The sequence below is a fragment of the Arvicanthis niloticus genome, chromosome 6 (assembly GCF_011762505.2).
Source record: "Arvicanthis niloticus isolate mArvNil1 chromosome 6, mArvNil1.pat.X, whole genome shotgun sequence".
Classification (NCBI taxonomy): Eukaryota; Metazoa; Chordata; class Mammalia; order Rodentia; family Muridae; genus Arvicanthis; species Arvicanthis niloticus.
Window position 1 is genome coordinate 105,772,129 of NC_047663.1, and position 22,579 is coordinate 105,794,707.

A 22,579-nucleotide genomic window follows, 5' to 3' on the forward strand; every position below is an offset into this window, starting at 1 on the left:
AACATGAGGAAGGTTGAGAACCACTGATATAAAACATTAAATATTGCAAACCAAAAATCTGTAAAATTGAAAGATAATACAGTATCTATTATTTATAAATTATTCTTAAAAATGTAATATAGTAGTATATAATATATATAGTTTAAAATTTTGTTTTCTTTCTTTTCTCTTTTTTTTTTTTTTTTTGAGACAGTCTTTCTATGTAGCTTTGGCTGTCCTGGAATTCCTCTGTAGACCAGACTGGTTTTGAACTCACAGAGATCAGCCTGCCTCTGCCTCCTGAGTGCTGGGATTAAAGGCATGAGTCCCCCATGCCTGGCTTGTTTGATATTCTTGAACCATACTACAGTGTATAGGAAGTCCTGTTCATTTGAGGTGACACTGGTTGTATAGTTTGTGCTGAGTCTAGTGCAATATCAGGTTGCTCAGTGGAGAAAACTTTCTTATTTCAAGACAATTGTAGGATTATAAGAAATGGCAAATCAATGAGGAAAGGCCCCCATGGCTTTCCCACTGTCACCTATGATGACACCATACATGAGGCTAGGACCAGCAACATGATATTTTGTGTACTCTACAGGCCAACTCCAGATTCATTAGCTGTACTTGAGTAGGTATATACACATGTATGTATGTGAATGCACATGTAGAGGAGGTTTTGAGGAGGGGCCTACGAGGCAGAAGGGGGGGTAGGTTAAAGAGAGGACTGTCCTGTGCTTCCTTTGTGGGTAGGGGTTCATGGAGTCGTGAAGGGAAATGCTAATGGGAATGACTGCTAATAATGGTCAAGAGAAGCACAGAAAAAGCATTGGCAAAATAAGCTGGATTTTTGGAGGGGCTATTTTGAATCTCAGGACAGATAGGAGTAGGCAGGGCCAAAGCTTACGTGACTGATGGCCACAAATCTATGGAGGGCTGTGGGGGGCTGTAGCTATGTGACAGGAGCCAGGTGCCCAGGAGTGGGTGAAATGCCCTCTGTCCCTTCGTGGTCACTGTGGTTTCTAGCCTTAGCTCAACCAGGAACCAGGCTGCCTTTTACCGTCCTACATTTAAAAGCAAGTATGGTGGCACATACCTATAATCCCAGCACCTGGGCAGCAGAGGCAGGAGGACTGCTGCAAATGGAAGGCCAGCCTGATTTTCACAGTGAGTTGTCAGCCCATCACAGCTATATAGAAAGACTTCGACTCACAAAAACAAAACAGCAGAAACAACAAAAACCTTTGGATTTAGAAGAGTAGTGGAATCCAAGCAAATTGGGAAAAACCCTGGATTGCACAGGCAGGTACCCGCCCTTTTCCATGAACAGCTACCTCATGACCGTCATGCCCTGCCAGGGTGGGACTTGTGTCATGTCTGAATTGCTCATGATGCAGACTGCACATGAGGGCTCACTCCTGCTGTAGTTCTGTGGGCAGATGTGTGTGACGAGTGCTCGCTACCACAGGATCATGTGAGGTATTCTCTACAGTCCTGAGGACCCTCTGTGCTCTGTGTACTGCCTCTCCAGAACAAACCCCGGTGGCCGCTGGTCTTTTGTTGTTTCCCTAATTTAGCAGTTTTTCAGAGTGACACATGACTGGGATTCTATATTTGAGTTCCTCTATGTTTTTTGGTAGGTGATTTGATAACTTCTTGTGTGTTTTGTTTTGTTTTCAAGACAGGGTTTCTCTGTGTAGCCCTGGTTGCCTTAGAACTCACTCTATAGACTAGGCAGGACTTGAACTCAGAGATCCACCTGTCTCTGGGTATGTGCTAGTACCACCCAGCTTGATAACCTTTTTTTAATTTTTATTTTTGTAATTATCTATTTATTTATTATTTGCATTTAATTGCATTGGCATTTTGCCTGCATGTATGTGTATGTGTATGTGTTTGTGTATGTGTGTGTGAGTATCAGATTTTCTCAAATGGACACTTGTGAGCTGCCAAGTGGTTCTGGGAATTGACACTGGGTCCTCTGGAAGAGCAGCCAATGCTCTTAACCACTGAGCCAGCTCTCCAAGAGCTGTCTTTTTTGAAACATTTTTTAAAAAAGACAGATGAATAGTATTCTTTTGTTCAGTTAGCTAGCAGTCTGTCTACCTCATGAGGGACCTGTTGCTGGCCTCCAGTTTTGGTGGTAATGACTGTGGGCATCTATGTGCAGAGTTTTGTATGCACATGTTTTTAGCTCCTTTGTGTAAATACCAAGGAATGTGATTCCTGGATCATTTGGCAAATATATATTTAGTGTATAAAGAAAACTGCCAACCTGCCTTCCCAAGCGGCTGTACCAGTTAGCTGGCAGAGCTCCTGTGGCACCACGCCCCCGTCCTGCCTTCTCACAGCATTTGGTGGTGTTAGTGATGGACGGTGCTGCCCATTTTAATTTGTGTTTCCCTTTTGATAAGCGATACGAGATGTGTTTTCATGTGCTTGGCTCCTCTGCACACCACTGATCCAGCTCGACTGGCTGCCTAGCAAACTCTGGATCCTCCTGTTTCTGTCCCACCAGTGCTGGGACTGCAGGCGAGCCTGGACTATTCCATGGGCACTGGGGATCTAAGTTCTGGTCCTCAGGCTTGTATGGCAAGTACTTTGCCAGCTGAGCCATCTCCCCAGGCTCCTGGTTGTTTTCGTATTGTTGAAATTTAAGACTCTTTTGAATATATTTTAGATAACAGTTTTCCATTAATACTTTTGTGAATATTTTTTCCTGGTCAGTATCTTGTCATTTCATTCATTGAACACTGTCTTTCTTTTTCTTCTTCTTCTTTTTTTTTTATGGTGAAAAAAAAAACCCTTTATTGAACTTTATTACGTTATTTTAGTTTAGAACTCTATTTCAAATCATATAAGGCAACGAATGGGAACTGTTTGAAGTCGAGGCCCTTTAGAGGGCTGACCATGGTTCCCCTCCTGTTAAACACAGGCATTTGTCTCACACAGCTACAATTAAGGGCCAAAGCTATCTGCTCCACAAATCCTTTCAAGTTTGATTTCCATACATGATCCTAAAGGGCAGTGGTTCCAATCTTCTTTTCTTTTTTTTAAATTTATTTATTTTTATTTTATGTGCATTGTTGTTTTTTTTTTAATTTATTTTATTTATATGAGTACACTGTAGGTGTACTCAGACACCAGAAGAGGGCATCGGAATCCATTACAGATGGTGGAGAGCCACCATGTAGTTGCTGGGAACTGAACTCAGAACCTCTGAAAGAGCAGTCAGTGCTCTTAACCTCTCAGCCATCTCTCTAGCCCGGGCATTGGCGTTTTGCCAGCATGTGTAAGGGTGTGGGATTTCCTGGAACTGAAATTGCAGACTATTGTGAGCTGCCATGCAGGTCCTGGGAGTTGAACCTGGGTACTCTGGAAGAGCAGCCAGTGCTCTTAACCACTGAGCCATCTCCTCAGTCCCAAACACTGTCTATCACAGAGCAGGAATTTTTATAGAATGCAAGTACAACTTAACAGTTATTTATTTCATGGGTCATGTCTTTGGCTTGTCATCACCAAACATGTCAACCAGCAGCAAGAATGAATACTAACACAGATGCATGTGACCCTACTCCTGGAGAAATGTGACAAATAGCTGGCTGCTCCACCCAGATGGGACCAATGACAAACTAAACATGGTGAACCAGTGAGTTTTACTGGGGCTACTTACAGGTGCAGAAGTGACTCAGAGATGGCTGCATCAGACAGGTGCAGAAGTCATTCAGAGACGGCTGCATCAGATAGGTGCAGAAGTGACTCAGATGGCTGCATCAGACAGGTGCAGAAGTGACTCAGAGATGGCTGCATCAGACAGGTGTAGAAGTCATTCAGAGACGGCTGCATCAGACAGGTGCAGAAGTGACTCAGAGATGGCTGCATCAGATAGGTGCAGAAGTGACTCAGAGATGGCTGCATCAGACAGGTGCAGAAGTCATTCAGAGACGGCTGCATCAGACAGGTGCAGAAGTGACTCAGAGATGGCTGCATCAGATAGGTGCAGAAGTGACTCAGAGATGGCTGCATCAGATAGGTGCAGAAGTCATTCAGAGACGGCTGCATCAGACAGGTGTAGAAGTCATTCAGAGACAGCTGCATCAGACAGGTGCAGAAGTCATTCAGAGATGGCTGTATCAGACAGGTGCAGAAGTGACTCAGAGATGGCTGCATCAGACAGGTACAGAAGTCATTCAGAGACAGCTGCATCAGACAGGTGCAGAAGTGACTCAGAGATGGCTGCATCAGACAGGTGCAGAAGTCATTCAGAGATGGCTGCATCACCAAGACCCACCCCAGCATGGGTGACAGCCACAACAGCTGAAAACCTAGAGCGAGCAATAGGGCGTAACCTGTCGGTCGGCTTGGCTGATCTGCCTCTCCCGAGCCACGAGAGTCCTTGCAGTCCTTGCAGTCCTTGCTGAATGTGTACACTTAGGAAGGGAAGAAACTAGTAAGTCTGGTTAGTGTCGATGACTTCCTAGAACTGTGTGAGTTGTTTACTTCCTTAGTTTAACTAGCTTCCAAAAATACAAGATGGAAACTTCCTCTTTCCTTGTAACTTCCTGTTGTTTCACCTTTTAATATTCTGCCCTTTTTTTTCCATAATGGTTTTTCTAGACAGGGTTTCGTCTGTGTAATAAAACCCTGGCTCTCCAGGACTCCCTTTATAGATCAGGATGGCCTTGAACTCACAGAGATCCACCTGCCTCTGCTTCCCAAGTGCTAGGATTAAAGGTGTGTTCCACCACACCTGGCTAATATCCTGTGTCTTAATGGGTGTCTCCTCTAAATGGACAGTTTTATCTAGAAGAACAATGCTATGTAACACCAAAGCAAGTTTTCTGGAGTGGGCAGCAAGGAACAAGACGTGCACTGATCCAGAGGGCTCAGGAACCCAGAAAACAGCCTGCCTTGGCTATTATACTCCTGGGACAGGACCAGCTGGGTCAAGGTCAAGATGTTGGAGAACATCCTGTGTCTAAGAGCTAGGGCTGAACCCAGCTCTCTTGACCTCCCCTCGCCTCCACCCACTAATCTCGGGAATCAGCATGTCCTGTGGAGGTTCTTGAGAAGTAAGTTCAAGTAAGAAAGGAAGGGAGAAGTGGGTAGTAGCCCAAGACCACCTGGGAAACTGTCTTGGCAGTTGAGTCAAAACCTCATTTGAGAAACCACATTGGGCCACTTTTGTCCTGAGTCAGGTAACTGCCTTTGGTAGGCTCTTTTCATTTCCAAGGGTGTTCTGCTTGTGAAAAATCCACAGAAGAAACTGAGAAGTTTTTTGTTTTCATGGAAGGTGTTGTTCTCTTGTCCTCAAGCTTCTCTGGAGCCAGGTGACAGTGCTGTCCAAGCCAGCAGGGACGTGGGATGGCAACCTGACTGGATGCTGCCTTTAGGTTATACACCATAGAGTGGAGACAGGTAGCACTGGTGAGCCTCCTGACTTTTGGAATACCTGGTTCCAATGAGTCCAGAGGCTGCACTCACCTAGACTTGCCTTGTGCTCTGTAGGAGGAGGCATCCTGCCTCCCTACATAGAACCAGAGCCTTTGGCAGACAGACAGGGTCACCATGGCCTTGATGGCAAGAACTGGAGGCTTTGGCTGTGAGAGCCTAGACTATGATCTCTAGGGAGCTCTGTACTTCTTCTTATAGTCCCAAATGTAGCAGGGGAACTTAGCAGACACACCCAAGGGTAGGTGGACCCGGCCGGGGTCAGGCCAGCATCTCCTTGGTTTGGTTTTTGTTTTCATGTGTTTGTTCTCTGTCTCTCTGTCTCTGTCTCTGTCTCTGTCTCTGTCTCTGTCTCTCTCTCTGTCTCTCTCTCTCTCTCTCTCTGTGTATGTGTTATTTTGCTTTCATTTTTAATATTTATTTATTTATTTATTTATTTATTTATTTATTTAGTGTATGAATGCTCTATCTGCATGTACACCTGCATGCCAGAAGTGGGCACCAGATCCACCAGATCCCAGTATAGATGGTCGTGAGCCACCATGTAGTTACTGGGAATTGAACTTAGGACCTCTGGAAGAACAACCATTACTATTAACCACTGAGCCATCCCTTCAGCCCACACTTACATGTTTTGTGTAGCAAGATTCCATTTAGCCTATGCAGGATGGCTTCTTAACAGGGATGGATAGAAAAAATGTGTGGCCTCATCTCTTGCCACTGTCCAGGTTGAAGCAGTGGCCTCAAGGTGCATATGGACCCGCTGTCCTTTGCTCTTCACCTCTGTAGTGGGACAGATTTGCCTGCTTACAAATTTTCTACTCCCCCTTCAACCTCAAGACAGGGTTTCTCTGTGAAGCCTGGCTGTCCAGAAACTCACCTTGTAGACCTGGCTATCTTCAAACTCAGAGATCTGCTTGCCTCTACCTTCCTAGTGCTAGAATTAAAGACATGTGCCACCACAGGGCCTCACTTTGTATCTCTAGCTGGCCTGGAACTCCCAGAGATTCACCTTCCTTTGCAAGCAGGTACCACCATGGCTGGCTACATTTGTACAGTTTAACTTGGAGTTGTGAAGGCCACATTCCAGTGGCCACTGTAAAGATCCTGCGGCTGCTAAGAAACAGCTGCTAATTAAAATTCGATACTGTTGCCAGATGCGGTGGAGTTTGCTTGTACTTCCAGCTTCTTAAAATGCAGAGCTGGCTCAATTGCTTGAACTTAGGAGTTCAAGGCCAGTTTGAGACCCTGTTTAGAGGAAGGGCGGACTCTTACAAATTATCTCTTAATTGTACACTCTTGGAAGAGCTTGTTTTTTTGTTTGTTTGTTTGTTTGTTTGTTTTTGTTGTTGTTTTTTGTTTTTTTGAGACAGGGTTTCTCTGTGTAGCCCTGGCTGTCCTGGAACTCACTCTGTAGACCAGGCTGGCCTCGAACTCAGAAATCCGCCTGCCTCTGCCTCCCAAGTGCTGGGATTAAAGGCGTGCGCCACCACCGCCAGGCCGAAGAGCTTGTTTAGAATGATTTTTGTTGTTTGTTTTTTGAGACAATGTCTGACTATGCAACTCTAGCCTAGCAGATTTGGAAGCATGTAGACCAAGCTAGTCTCGAATTTACAAAAATCCACCTGCCTCTGTTTTCCAAGTGCTGGGATTAGAGGCTGGGTCCTCATGATTGGCTTGTTAAGAATGATTTATTTCTCCTTGTTTATTATTTTTGGCTTTCCCATGGCTAGACCCCTTTCCACCTATGGCCATGTGAGGCAGTTTCCTAAGGTGCCCACTGCTCTCCACTCCGCATTGCTTCTGAGCCTCATGTGACCTTTCCTTGGCTAATTTGAGAACCGTGGATGTAAATGTTTGTCATCTGCTTGTGAATGAACTAGATTTAGATCCAGGCCACTTCAGATGTGGCTTTGGGCAGTTACAGGATTTCAAGCTTTACTGTTGCATGCTGTCCGTACCACCATCATGTGTCCACATACCTGATTGCAGGTAGGATTGCAAGGACTTGGCTTATGTATCAACAGGAGACCCGGGTTTGGAGAGGCAGCCTAAAAGCTCATGCCACTGCCAGCAGTCCCTCCCAGGGAGCTAATCCTAGGACAAGGTGCAAACACTGATCCCTGGCTTTTCCTAAGAGGTGGCTGCTGGGACAGACTTATGAAATGGATGGTTGTTTTCAGGTCCTGTTCTGCTGCTGACCAGTGACAACATCAAACAACGCCTTGGTGCTGCTGCTCTAGACAGGTGCGCCCCTGCCCCCTGTGGTCTCACGTGGAAACATTTATCAACCTGAACTTCTTTCTTAGCTGTCCTGGCATGGTCCTAAGATGGACCTCATTATCATGTGCCTTGCTGTCTGCACATAACAGCGTGTTCCTTGTCCAGCTATACTCTCTACTCTATGTATGCCTTTGGGTATCATTAGAGCCAAGGAGACCACAGAGGCCCTTCTTTAACATATAGACAGCTCTGCATCTCACTGTCTCTTAAGCCCCAACCTCTAGACCTGGCCACAGCCTCTGTTCAACTGCCCTGTTCCAAGCCTCTTCTGCTGCTCTGTGGGAGGGATGCTAATGAAGATGAGGCCTTAGGAGACTCCATAGAAGGTAAGAGGCCAGTAGTCAGGAGGCAGAGGCAGGCCAGTCTCTGTAAGTTCAAGGCTAGCCTAGCCTACAGAGTGAGTTCCAGGGCAGCCAATGCCATATAGTGAGATAGTGTAAAAAAATTTTTTTTTAATTTAGGGTTTGGTGAAATGGCTCAGTGGTTAAGAGCACTGGCTACTCTTCCAGAGGTCCTGAGTTCAATTCCCAGCAGCCACATGATGACTCATGACACCTATAAAGGAATTTGTTGCCCTCTTCTGGCATGCAGGTGTATATGCAGATAGTGCACTCACATAAATAATTTTAAAAATTTTTTAAATTATTTTAAGAAGGTGAGGTGCTGCCCTGTGTCTTGCAGCATCCATGAGTACCGGCTGTCCAGTTGGCTGGGGCAGCAGGAGGACATTCACCGGATTGTGCTGTATCAAGCAGACAGCACACTCACACCCTGGACCCAGCGCTGCATCCGTCAAGCTGACTGCATCCTCATTGTGGGCCTGGGTGAGCAAGAGCCAGCAGTAGGTGAGGTGAGTGCTCCGAGGGACTTCCATCCCCAGAACCCCACTTATCTTCCCTTGGTTGAAATGTTACTCAGAAGAGGACCCACATATCTACCACCCACTCTCTGGATGCCTTTGCTGTATTCACTCCTAGAGACTATAGAGAAACAGAGCCCTATTTTATATCATTCTGAAATTTACTTTTTGGTGTTTTGGGACAGGGTTTCACTCAGTATCCCTGGCTGTCCTGGAAGTCACTATATAGACCAGGCTGGCCTTTGAGATCCATCTGCCTCTGCCACCCAAGCGCTGGGATTAAAGGTGTGCACCACCTCTACCCAGCATGAAATCTACTTTTCCATCAATAGCTAGGATTTTGAGAGAGACTCCACCATTTGGTCCATTTTGACAGCTGTTTGTTTTTCCATCTGTGAGCACTCCACCATGTGTTTATGCAGTCTCTGTTGGTTACTTCAGAGTAACGAACCAAGTGCAAGTTGTCTTCAGAGGCTTTCAAGTTGTTGACCCCAAAGAGCATGTTTGTTCTTACTAGATGCTGCCACATTGCTGAGCTGCTTATATTTATAGTTTTCCTTTGTGGATGGCTGCAGGTATGCTGAAAAGCTCCATGTCTTTCCCAGAAACGAAAACTCTGAGAAGCCATAAGATTTCATTATGATTATTGTTCTCTCTTGTCTACCTGTATGTAGCTCAGCTCTCACTTCAGGCATCTCCTCTGCCTGTCTCATCCTGGAGCAGCTAAATTCACCCCTTCTGACATGTGTCCGCACTGTGTGCCCTCACTGTAGAGGAGCAGTTCCCCAAAGGTGTGTGTCATTTTTGAAGGTCATACACACATTTGTAAAGTGGTGTTTGAGACACAGGACGCACTCCTGTCTCGTACCCGAGCACCCTCACAGCCGTGTTGGCCACCAGCATTCACAGTTGAGTGGACCATGTGGTCAGGGTATTAGTAACCCCAAGATGAGTCATCTTTATAGCCCAGCTACTAACTAGACCCATCAAACACTGTCTCTCTCGGCCAGCCATCAGGGTAGTGTTAAGTGTAGAACTTGGGGACAGCTTGGTTCTGTACGATGCTCAGTGCTCAGGCTTGCCTGGATTTGCTGACCAGGCCCTACTGTCCCCCAGCTGGAGCAGATGTTGGAGAGCACAGCTGTGCGTGCCCAGAAGCAACTTATCTTGCTGCACAAAGAGGAGGGTCCAGCGCCTTCCCGCACAGTGGAGTGGCTCAACATGCGAAGCTGGTGTTCTCGCCATTTGCACCTTTGCTGCCCACGCCGTGTCTTCTCTAAGAGGAGCTTGCCCAAGCTGGTGAGGCCTGGTGGGCTGGCCCTGACTACATCATCTCTGGCCTCTAAGTACATACTTAGAACTGTCTTCCTCCCCGCTTTTGCAGCATCGGTCATGTGGGTTCTGGTTGGGCTTGCCTCTTCTGCTTCTGAGCTCTGACTGTGACCTTAACTCTTGGGCTACCTTGCAGATGAAGAAAGGCACAACATGGTGGTGGCACAGACACAGAGGACATCAAGACCTAGGAAGTCCAGGAATCTGTGCTTGACTTAGTTTCAGGGTCCAAGGCTGAAAGCCTCACATTTAGCTGAAGCCTCAAAGAGATCTCATGGTCAGGTCCCTATGCTGTCCCTTCAGGACAGAAGCAGACACAATCCTAAGACACCTCTTCCTTGGGTCAGCTTCAGTTCTTTGGGCCCACTGTGAAAACTTGGTGGTGCCCACATGCTGTAGCCCATTCTACCCCCACAGCTCAATGGACAGCACCCTGTTAGCTGCATCCAGGGCCAGTGGAGAGACTCCCGCGGGACATCCCATAGGGCTCTGTGGTCCTAGGTAGTCTAGAAGCTGCCTCCAGGTCTGTCTTTCCTCTGCCAGCACCCCTGGGTGAGCTTGGACCCTTTCAGGCCCTTTGGTGCCAATAGGGCTGTGTTCTGGAAAGGACAGGAGCTGAGGCAAATCAGGACATGCAGAGTTTTAGCTGAAGAAATGCATAAACCTCTGTCTTTGGCTCATCTCAGGTTGAGATGTACACACGTGTTTTCCAACGACCACCAGACCGTCATTCTGACTTCTCCCGCCTGGCACGGATGCTGACAGGCAATGCCATTGCCTTGGTGCTTGGAGGGGGTGGAGCCAGGTGAGTGCTCCAACTGTGTGCTGTGTGTGGGGGTGACAGTTATTCCCACCAGCTTTACCCTGAGCATGAGGAAGATGGTAGTGTGGTACCATAGATGAAGAGGCCCTTGGACTACTTTAGTATCCTTGGGAAAGAGTCCACATGGACGACAAGGGTGTGGTATGCATGCCTAAGTATCTGGGTACTTGAATGTTTATAGCCCAGATGTTCTGGATTTCACTGATACCAGTTTGGTAGAAAATGTGTGTATTGTCTGAGTACCTATGCTTAGAAGCATTTGTTTGGTTAGCCATGACAAGAATAAAGAGACAATATTCTCTTTGAATATTGTCTGTTCCTGTCCTCTGCTGGTTCCCCATTGGTCTCTCCATGAAGTTTTTCCTACTTGAATATACTCTTTGTGGAGGAATGACCTGATGTGCTCATGAACTAGAGAAATAGTCTTTCTTAGTTCTTTGGGCTCTGGGTTCTTTAAAGGACTTTTAGCCCATGTAATTCCTGCCCTGAGTTGTCATCTGATCCTTCTGAGCTGAAAGAAGTGGAGGCCCAGGGGAATCACAGGAAAGATGAAGTGGTGAACCAGATATGTGTGAAGGGCAGCATCAGACTGCACATTTCCCAGGAAGGGGGTGCTCTGGAGCTGTCCTCTGGGAGCTGAATCATGGCTCTGCTCAATCTGGTAGTGAAGCAACACCACTGTATCTTGAGATCCCAGGGTGCACTGCCAGGTAGGGAGAGGCCTTGGTCCTTCCTGTGTCTCTAGACAGTAGAAGCTTAGAACAGTTAGGTCTAGACCTGGTCCTGGTTTGCAGGTTGATGAATTCTTCACTTTGCTCAAAGTATACTTAACAGCCATGTAGTTCTGTGAGGTACAAGAAGCAGTCCTCTGCCTGCCCTTCCCCCCACCCCACCCCCAGCCAAGTCTACAGACTGCCCGGAAGTAACCGCATTCAGCGGACGCGTGCTGCTCTCTGTGCACACTCATGGCCTGTGGCTCTGCCCCATCCGTCTCTTGTTCTCATTATCCTCATGTGGTCCCAGCACTGGCACTGTGTGGCATTGTGAGAGCATAGCTCTGACACCGTTTCCCTCCTAGGAATTTCTGATTGCTGTGTTTGCTTCAGCTCCATTTCCAGTGATATCAGTGTATTGACAAACACCACCGGAACATTCATATCCTCTTCGTCCAAAGTCTCCATTTGAGATTTTTAGAGTTGTGCACCGTCCAGCCCACCAGCCCCTCATCTTTACTGATGTATTTCCAGCTGACCATTGGGCCTGAGATTTTCCTTTGGCACCATCCTAACAAATGCCATTGTTTTTTTTTTTTTTTTAACCTGGTTTAGCGCCATTTTCTACATCCCCTGTCTTCATCTTTGTACAATCTCCTGGAGAGGCTGTTGGGGGGTGACAGTGTTAGCACTAGGCCTGTCCACAGACCTTCCCTCTGCTCTCAGACCTGAGTGAGGCACAGAATTCAAGATGAAAATAATGTCTGAGAAATTTTGTCAGAGTTGTACTGTGCGTGTAGCTTGGGCATTGTGGAGATTGCTGATACTGTTTATTCACCGCTTTGACTTTCCTTTCTGGGCCTTACAGGGGTTCTTTTCATCTTGTTGTTCTGAAAGGATGTAATGGTTTCTCAGTGCTGCTGCTGGTCTCACCTGTCTGGAGTCCCCCAAGGCCTGTCACATTTGGAAATTGATGTGGTTGAAACTCTAGGAAATGTTTCAGTTTTAATTATTTTATTTTATGTATGTAGATATTTTATCTGCATGTGCAGTTCATGAATGTCTATTGTCTGCAGAGGCCCAGAGAGGGTGTGGATCCTCTAGAACTGTAGTCAGACATTTGTGGGCTGACATGCAGGTGCTGGGGATGGAACCCAGACCCTCTGGAGGTTCAGTGTGCTCTTAGCCACTGAACCGTCCCTCTAGTCCTAAGTGTTTCATTTTTTAAAAAGATCTTTGCTTTTCTCTGTTCTCTCTTCCCAGGGCTTAATAGTGGCACCCTAAGACCAGCCTGTGCTTCTCGTGGCTTTTAAAACTCTGTTTCTGTTCAGTTTTCTTAGAGATTTTTTCAATTGTATCTTTCAATTATTATTTTTCTACTAAAATATTTTAACACTTTCAGTTTTATTTTTGTTTATTTTGTTTTGTTTGAGACAGATTCTCTTTACCTGACCCAAGCTGCCCTGGAGCTTGAGACTCTCCTGCGGCAGCCTCACAAGTGCTGGTGTCACAAATGTCACCATCAGGTTCCAAAGTGGGGACAGCCTTTTCCTCCCATGGCATCCGCTCATTCACTAATGCGATGCGCACTGAGGCTGCTAGCAGCGCCCTTTGTTCATCGCTTTGTTTGCTCACTCAGGATTTCCCCTATGTGCTCATGTGTCTGGGTCTGTCCACTCAGCATGATGACTAACGTTTGTGTTCTAGCGTTCTAGGTGAGGTCTGTCATGAGAATCCCTCATCATCGGATTCTGACAGCCTCCCTTCTATTTAGATGTTTGGGTTTTCTGGTTCCAGTTTTTTGTTTGTTTGTTTGTTTGTTTTGTTTTTTTTGTTTTTTCGAGACAGGGTTTCTCTGTATAGTCCGGGCTGTCCTGGAACTCACTCTGTAGCCCAGGCTGGCCTCGAACTCAGAAATCCACCTGCCTCTGTCTCCCAAGTGCTAGGATTAAAGGCGTGTGCCACAACCACCCGGCACTGGTTCCAGTTATAAGGAACAAAATTATAATTATATTTTTTTCTTTTAGTGGATGTATGTTTTTCTTTCGTCTTGGATAAATATAGGAGTGGAATTACCTGATCATGGGGTAGTTTACTGTTTACACCTCACCAGCCACGTGTGAGAGTTCCATTTTCCTCTTCTAGTTCACCCTGGATGTTGTCAGACTTTAGGTTGAAGCCACTGTGGTTGGTGTGTGTGCAGCAGTGGTCCATTGACTCAGATTTGTAGCTCTCTGAGAGCTGGTGATATCAAACTTGCTGCTGCTCTTGGGCTGTTCCCGCCTTTCATTGTCCTTGTTGCGAGGTATCCACTTTAAGTCTTTGCGCATTTTGAATACATTGTCTCTTTTTCTTGGGTTGAGAAAGTCTTTTTTTTTTTTTTTTTTTTTTTTATTCTTCCTGAAAGTCTTTCCAGGTGCATTTATGCCAGTGTTGTCCCTCAGTCTTTGGTTCTCTTTCAGTGGCAGCTTTGAATGAAGGCACTAATTTTTACATCATTCATTCTCTGTCTCTATCTGTCTGCATCTCTGTATCTCTGCCTCTCTGTGTCTCTGCCTCTGTTTCTCTCTCTCCTCTCTCTCTCTCTCTCTCTCACTCACACACACACACACACACACACACTCTGTCTCTCTCTGTGCGTGTGTGTGTGTCTGTTGTGGCAGTGGACAACCTCTGGTGTCATTTCTCAGGTATCAGGTACCATCTACCTTGCTTTTTGAGACAGGGTCTTTTACCACAGAGTTTGCCAAGCAGCCTAGGCTCTGCTCCCCTCTGAGCTGCTGCTCTCCAGGTCCCCAGCAGCTCAGTAACTATGTAGCTAATTAATACCTTACTACTAGCCATCTGCAGTGATCTTTTGTATCTATATTGACTCTACTCCCAGTAAGCTCTTTTTAATCCTTTTGTAATACACACACACAGAGAGACATATAAACATATACAGGCACACAAACATATACAGATACACATATACACACAGACAGACACACATATACACAGAGACACAGACATAGGCACACAGGCACACACAAATACACACATAGGCGCACATACACAGATACACACATAGACACAGACACACACACACACACAGACATATACAGACACATACACAGGTACACACACATACACACAAAGATACACAGAATCACACACACGCATACACAGACACACATGCATGTATACACAGCACATACATACACAGACACACACACAGGCACATACAGATACACAGACATACACACAGGCACACATACACACACACACAGGCACACACACATACACAGACATACATACACATACACAGATACACACACAGGCACACACAGACACACATACACACACATACATACACAGAGACACACACACATGCATAAACACATACATACACAGCCACACAGACACATATACAGACACACACACACATACATACATATACAGAGACACACATACATAAATACATACACATACATAACAGACACACAGACACATATACAGACACACACACACACAGACACCCACACAGGTACATACAGGCACACACAGGCAGAGATGCACTCACATACAGAGACACACACACATACATACACAGACACACATAGACAGACACAAATAGACACATACACAGGCACAAACACAGGTACCCATAGGCACACACACATACGCACATACACACACACAGACACACACGTGCACAGACACACACATACACAGATACATACACAGACACACACATGCACAGACACACACATACACAGATACACACATACACAGATACACACATACACAGACACACACATGCACAGACACACACATACACAGATACACACATACACAGACACACACATGCACAGACACACACATACACAGATACACACATACACAGATACACACATACACAGATACACACATACACAGATACACACATACACAGATACACACATACACAGACACACACATGCACAGACACACACATACACAGATACACACATACACAGACACACACATGCACAGACACACACATACACAGATACACACATACACAGATACACACATACACAGATACACACATACACAGATACACACATACACAGACACACACATGCACAGACACACACATACACAGATACACACATACACAGACACACACATGCACAGACACACACATACACAGATACATATACAGACACACACATACAGACATACAGGTGCACACACATATACATACATACAGACACATATATAGACACATACATAGACACACACACAGGTGCACACAAGCACACACAGGCAGAGACACACACACATACAGAGACACACACACAGATACACATAGACACACATAGACAGACACACACATACAGACACATAGACACATACACAGGCACAAACACAGATACCCATAGGCACACACACATACACAGACACACAGACACACACACATACACAAGACACACACAGGCGCGCACACACATATACAGATACACACAGGTGCACACACATACACACACACACACCTTCAGAGACATACACATACATAGACACACACATACAGATACACACAGACAAACACACACACACACAGACATGCACATTCAATGTGTGATATGAGAGTTAATTAATAATACTGGTATGAAAGAGCATGGGACAGACAGCTATCAAGGGAAATCAGGACTACTTGATAAATTGCTGCCAATGAACCCGAGGCAGCTTGTGAGTTTACTGTTTATTTAGTAAATTCTCTACTTTGAGGAGGAGGAGGATGGTGAATTTGAGGCCAACACAGGCTACAGTGTCTTAGAAATTAGACAAGAACAGACATTAAAGACCCACCATCTAAGCAGACATTAGAAAGTGTCAACAAAGCAAAAGTGTGGGCTTTGAAAGGACAGCCAAGGAAAAAGTAAGCTGTGGGAGGCCCCATGTGTTAGAGTGTCAGGTAGGATGTCACAGCTTCTGTGATTTCAGGACAGCAAAATCCATGTTATGCTGGTTCAATAGAGTTATGCCTTACCTCTCTTCAGCTGTGTCTGCTCTGTGTCACTCGTTTGTTGGTTTCTGCGTTGCAGTTATGCATTTCATGTCTATAGTATCTACCTGATCTGTGTATCGTTTCCCATTCTGTGTCGGTTACCAATCTTGCCTTAATTTCTTCAACTCTTGTTTTTTGTTATATATTTATTTGGAGTTTGAATTGTTTTTTTTTTTCTTTTCTTCTTTTCTTTTTGTTTTTTGTTTTTTTTTTGTTTTGTTTTTTTTTTTTTTTGTTTGTTTGTTTTTCAAGGCAGGGTTTCTCTGTGTAGTCCTGGAACTCACTCTGTAGACCAGGCTGGCCTCAAACTCAGAAATCCACCTGCCTCTGCCTCCCAAGTGCTGGGATTAAAGGTGTGCTCCACCACTGCCTAGCTTTTCTTTTCTTCTCTTCCTTTCTTCCTTTCTTTCTTTCTTTCTTTCTTTCTTTCTTTCTTTCTTTCTTTCTTTCTTTTTTTTTTTTTTAGAAAGGGTCTCAGTATTTAACCCTGGCTGGCCTGGTACTCTCTTTGTAGACCAAGCTGGCTTTCAGCTCACAGAGATCCACCTGCTTCTGCCTCCCAAGTACTAGGATTAAAGGCATGAGCCACTATTCCCAGTTCTCAACAATAGGTTTTGTGTGGTTTGATCTGTTTTTGTTGTTGTTGTTGTTGTTGTTTGTTTGTTTGTTTTAAGGAAACAGGGTCTCTCTGTTCCTGGAACTTACTATGTAAACCAGGCTGGGGGCTATGGAGAAGACTCAATGGTCAAAAGCACTGGCTGCTCTTCCAGAGGACCCTGGTTCAATTCCCAGCACCCGTGTGGACTTGTTTTTTCTAGGTTTTCTCATTCCCACTTTTTCTAACCACAGTAAGCTAAAAAAGCCTGTTCAGTTTCCCAGACTCTGGTGCTCTGGTGGAATCGGCAGTGCATAGAAAAAGCCACCCTGACTCTCGTTAGTAAAGCCCTACAGTCACCTGGACACCTCCAGAGAGAGGGATTCTAAATTATATCCAAATTTCTCGCTCAGTCTTTCATCTCTTTGCCAACTCTGGGTTCTGAGGAGGGGAGAGTGGTCAGATTATGGGCAGCTGCCTCAGGCCTTCATGGGGCATAGAGCTCAAGGGGTGGCCTGGCTAGTGCTCATTTTCTTTCTCTGTTCTTATTGGTGAAGAGGGTGTGCCCAGGTAGGTATCCTCAGGGCACTAGCAGAGTGTGGCATCCCCGTGGACATAATCGGAGGGACATCCATTGGGGCTTTCATGGGTGCTCTGTTTGCTGAGGAGCGGAGCTACAGCCAGATACGGATCCGGGCCAAGCAGTGGGCAGAGGTAAGCAGGTAGCCTCCTCCCACAGGAAGGCTCTACTTTCTAGGAGCAAGCATGGAGGTCAGAGTATGGCCTGTGTGGGAAAGGGAGAGCATAAAGCAGTAAAAGATTAGGCAAATGGTGGGAGATAGCCAGAAGTAGGTGGCAGGAGGTGACCTGAGGAAGGTGGGGGGTGTGACCCTAAGTCAGGTAATGGGAGCTGGTCTGGCTTGTGCTCTAGTCTTAACTGATAGAGGTTTACCTAGTGACAACATGGAGGGCCATGTCACTGAACAGGGAGCCAGTGATTCCTATCGTCTCTGAAAACAAGGTACATCAGGACCTACCGTGGGCAGGAAGACAGGCAGGAAAATGAGAATCACTTAAGATCAGGAACCAGTCAGTATAGGCCTCAGATTTCTCTTTAAAATTTTATTTTTATTCTTGAGAATTTTGTATGCATATATGATAAAATAGGACCATATCTACCTCCCACTTACCCTCTCTAACACCATAATCTCCCAACATATCCTTTCCAACTTCCTGTCTTTTTTACCTTTTTATTAGTTCTTTGAGAATATATAATATATTTTGGTCACATTCTGCCCCTCCCCCAACTCCAATGTCCTCTCCCTCCCCAACCATACCTTAGGCTTCTGAGGCAAAGGCAAGATGGGGTGTCCAGCTTCAAGTTGGTTAGTATGGATTATTCCAGCATGCTTCAGGGGCATTCCTTATTGCCTGGTCCCTAGCCCTAGAAGATTTAAGAGAAGGAAGTATGGCCTTGGTGTAAGTCAGACCAGGAAGGGGCTGAGTGTGGGCTCCAGGCTGCATGGAAATGGAACTCTCTCCTGTTAGTCCAGCCTTGTCATAGATGGACACCAGAGTCAGAATCGAAACATCAAACAGAGCCAAAGGAAACAGAACAGGTTCCTTTAGCTCTGTGCTGACAGCAGGCCACTCACGGCCTTCTCAATGAGGCTGGGCTGCTTCTGTGGAACAAATGGAACCCTGCTGAATGCATGCGTGGGATGAAAAGATTTTCTGCTCTCCTTTTTCAAAGAAAAGAAAGTTGGTCAACCTTCATGCAGAAGCTGAGGAATGAGCTATTTGCTGCATTGACGAAGGGAAAGACAAAGCCTCTCTGTCCAGACTCTGTCCAGAAATATTTCTTCCATGGAATGAGTGGCCATCAAAAATAAAAAGAGAGCCTGGTGACGCATCCTGTTCTTAGTGACATGCCAGCAGTCACTGGTAGTGGCCTCTAAGATCAGTGACCACAGGAAAATATGTTCAGTTGGTATGGAACAGCTTAGATGTAGTTCTAGGCTGGGAAGCCAAACCCAGGACCTGTGAGAATGTTCTCCCTTCCCTCCCTGTGCTCATCTGCTGTAGCACTGTGAAGAGTCGGGGTGCTTTGGGCTGGTTCTCCCACCATCCTGAGGGTGAACTAAGCTGCTGTACCTTGCCAAGGTAGCCACGCTGTAGGAGGCTACTACTGGACATACCTGAGATGAGCTATGGACATGTGTACCAGCCAGCCATGCTGGTACATGACATTGAGGTACATCTACATGAGGTAGATGACATTGGGAGTCATATGTCCAGCAGCTTCCCGGACAGCGCAGGCCATCTCAAACTCTTATTCCTGTGATCATTGTCACCCACTTGTCGTATGGAAGCATCCTCTCAGAGCTTCTGAGCTGTGGAGCCTTCCCAGAGCTGGTGACTCTATCCGGCCTCATGCTCCCCATGATGTACAGTAGCACAAGGGTCTGCTGGAGCCCCCAGGGGTCTCAAGGTCTGGCTGGGTGAGAGTTCCATGAGGCATGGAACTATGCGAGCCTGCATCTCGGCTTCAAAGCCCTGGGAACTCTGCTGCCCTTTTTGTCTACACTAAGGCTCTGCCCCGCAGGGAGTGCTCTCCTGAAGTTTTAGGCAGTTGGACCTGTGGATTCTTTTGGCTCCCTGTGTTCTGAGGCAGAAAGCATGTGCTGTGCCTGTATCCTGCTTTAGCAGGGTCCCACAGGCCAGAGTGTGGTTTCTCCAGTGAAGGTCTCCCATGTCTCTAGGATATGACATCAATGGTGAAGACTATACTGGACCTGACCTACCCAATCACATCTATGTTCTCTGGCACTGGCTTCAATAGCAGCATCAGCAACATCTTCAAAGACCGGCAGATTGAGGTGTGTCCCTTAGCATACCTGGCTTGCACTGGCTGCTCAGTGGCCTAGGTACCGTCTTGCTTTCTCCATGTTCACTCGTCTCTAGATGGACAGGGAACAGTGAAAGGAGGTGTCTTGTGACCCCTGTTCTCCTCACAGGACCTGTGGCTCCCCTACTTTGCCATCACCACCGACATCACAGCCTCTGCTATGCGGGTTCACACAGATGGTGAGAGTCTTCTCCGACCCAAAGCACCATAGGGTCAGCTCAGTAGTTCCAAGAGATTGGTGAAGGCACTGAGGGTCTTACAAAGCAAGCAAGAGTCACAGGCACATTCAGCTGAGGTAGGCATAGGATGTCTCTGTCACAGGAGCACTCGGAAAATTAGGGCAGTCAAAAACAAGGATGTCCAGTAGGTAAGGGGCTCTGGGAAAGGAGCAGAAGGAGGGTTGTACTCAGGCATAGGGGTCTTCAACTGGGCAAAGCCAGATTTCTGGGGACCACAGAGGATTTCTTCAATGCCATCTGCTTTGAGGCAAAGCCCTTTGGGGCTAAGGGGTCTGGTGGTGGTCTGTCAGGCTTAGTGTTCTCCCTGGAGGTTGGACCTATAGGCTTTCAGACCGACAGAGCTAAGGCTCTGATTCTCCAGTGCAGGACAAGGACCACAAAGGGCAGAAAAAGGCTCCTTCCTGGCTGGCCTCTTTTCCACCAGATCTCTTTGCTGCTCCAGGCTCTCTGTGGAGGTATGTCCGTGCAAGCATGTCCTTGTCAGGCTACATGCCCCCACTCTGCGACCCCAAGGATGGACACCTGCTGATGGATGGTGGTTATATCAACAACCTCCCAGGTACTGCAGAGGACGCGGGAGTGCCCTGATGCTGGTACACAGTTCTTTGGTCATTCTGCCCTGTGGCTGTCTGCCACAACCGCCTCCACACCAGGAAGGCTGGAGTGGTACACGTTTTCCTTAGAGTATGCCAAGAGAAAATGTCAGGTTGGCATCAGCTGCTAGAGAACACATGCGCATGTGCCCGTGCATGCGCATGCGCACAGCATGCTCCTAGCATATGGCTCTGCCTGTTAGCACAGCAGCAACAGAACAAAGGCCAAGGAGACAAACCAGGGGCAATTGATTTCCATCTGTGCCCACAGTTGGAAACTAAGAGCCTGCAGGTGCCGAGTGTGCTGTGAGTGAGGCCACACCTACCACCTGTTAGCTACATGCTCAGAAGGGCTCCAACATAGTTCTGTGCATACAAGCTGAGACATTTGATCTCCTGCCTCCATAGGCCCAGGAAGAATACTAGAGAGGTGGAGCCACCAACAGAAACAAAAACCCCCGTGGTACTTAGAAAAACAGGGTCTCCCTCTCATCTGTTTTTTTTTACCATTTCTCTTGGAATGCTGCCCCATACCGTGGTAACCAGGCTACCTTTTTCTCTGTAGCGGATGTGGCAAGATCCATGGGGGCAAAGGTTGTGATTGCCATTGATGTTGGTAGCCGGGATGAGACGGACCTCACCAACTATGGTGATTCCTTGTCTGGATGGTGGCTGCTTTGGAAACGCTGGAACCCCTTGGCCACAAAAGTCAAGGTAGATTTGATACCAAATGGGCTAGATAGCCTCTCTGGAGCTTACCTCTCATCCTCCTTGAGCTATCCCTAGGGATGTGGAAGCATCTCCCAAGTTCAGACTCCAACAGATCTAGGTCACTTGTTTGTACTGCTTCCCAGGACTAACCCTGGGACTAACTGTGGGACAAGATGAGCTGAAACGGGGTTTCATGGCTCACTAAGGTCACATCTTTGGGACTCTGGCTCAAAGCCCATCATGTTCCTGGGCCAAGAGGGATGAGGAGGGAAGGCCAGGGTAGGAGGCTCAAGCATTCTTGGCAGGTGTTGAACATGGCCGAGATTCAGACACGACTGGCCTATGTGTGCTGCGTCCGGCAGCTGGAGATGGTAAAGAACAGCGACTATTGTGAGTACCTGAGGCCTCCCATCGACAGTTACCGCACCCTGGACTTCGGCAAATTTGATGAGATCTGTGTGAGTATCACCAGCTGGCTACGAGAGGAGAGGACCTGGGGGTCTGTTCTGATGGTGGTTACCTCTCCAGCCTCTTTTCTAAGAGTACTAGGAGGGGTTTCCTCAAGTCCCTGATGGGGCCTCCTATGTACACAGGAAGTTGGGTATCAACATGGCCGGACAGTGTTTGACATCTGGGTTCGGAGTGGTGTCCTAGAGAAGATGTTGCAGGACCAGCAGGGGACAAGCAAGAGGAAGGACTGTGGGGTGAGATGGCAGGAGGGTCGGGCAGGGTAGAGTTCTCTGCACCAGCAGCATCCCCTGCATCCATCCACGCTGCCTGCCTTAGGTGTGCAGCCTGAGACAGGTGATGTGCTGCACTTTCTGCCTTTCTCCAGGTGTTCACTTGCCCCAATTCCTCCTTCACGGACCTTGCTGAGATTGTGTCACGGATTGAGCCGGCCAAGGTGGCTGCAGTGGATGGTGAGTTAGATGTCCAGAAAATGGGACAGGAAAGAAGAGGTTGGACTCCACTCCACTAGACCCTCACTCTTGCCCTTGAGGAAGTCACCAACTTTGAGCTCTACTGGCCAAGAATCTCAGTATTGCTTCTCCATTGTGTTA

General features: G+C 46.8%; 1 protein-coding gene across 10 annotated transcripts in view; it reads left to right on the forward strand.

The window, feature by feature from the left end:
• Window positions 1-22,579, forward strand: part of Pnpla7 (patatin like domain 7, lysophospholipase) — an 83,116-nt gene that overhangs the window by 59,217 nt on the left and 1,320 nt on the right. For 5 of the 10 annotated variants that reach the window (XM_076937515.1, XM_034505288.2, XM_076937514.1 and 2 more), the window contains 12 exons: window positions 7,614-7,677; window positions 8,395-8,563; window positions 9,689-9,871; window positions 10,591-10,709; window positions 17,625-17,781; window positions 19,830-19,946; window positions 20,085-20,154; window positions 20,657-20,773; window positions 21,373-21,521; window positions 21,824-21,976; window positions 22,112-22,222; window positions 22,354-22,438. In XM_076937515.1, the coding sequence (XP_076793630.1) occupies window positions 7,614-7,677; window positions 8,395-8,563; window positions 9,689-9,871; window positions 10,591-10,709; window positions 17,625-17,781; window positions 19,830-19,946; window positions 20,085-20,154; window positions 20,657-20,773; window positions 21,373-21,521; window positions 21,824-21,976; window positions 22,112-22,222; window positions 22,354-22,438 (1,494 nt within the window). Of the gene's footprint in view, window positions 1-7,613; window positions 7,678-8,394; window positions 8,564-9,688; window positions 9,872-10,590; window positions 10,710-17,624; window positions 17,782-19,829; window positions 19,947-20,084; window positions 20,155-20,575; window positions 20,774-21,372; window positions 21,522-21,823; window positions 21,977-22,111; window positions 22,223-22,353; window positions 22,439-22,579 lie in introns of those variants that run through there. The other 5 variants (XM_034505287.2, XM_076937511.1, XM_076937513.1 and 2 more) reach the window with 2 other exon arrangements.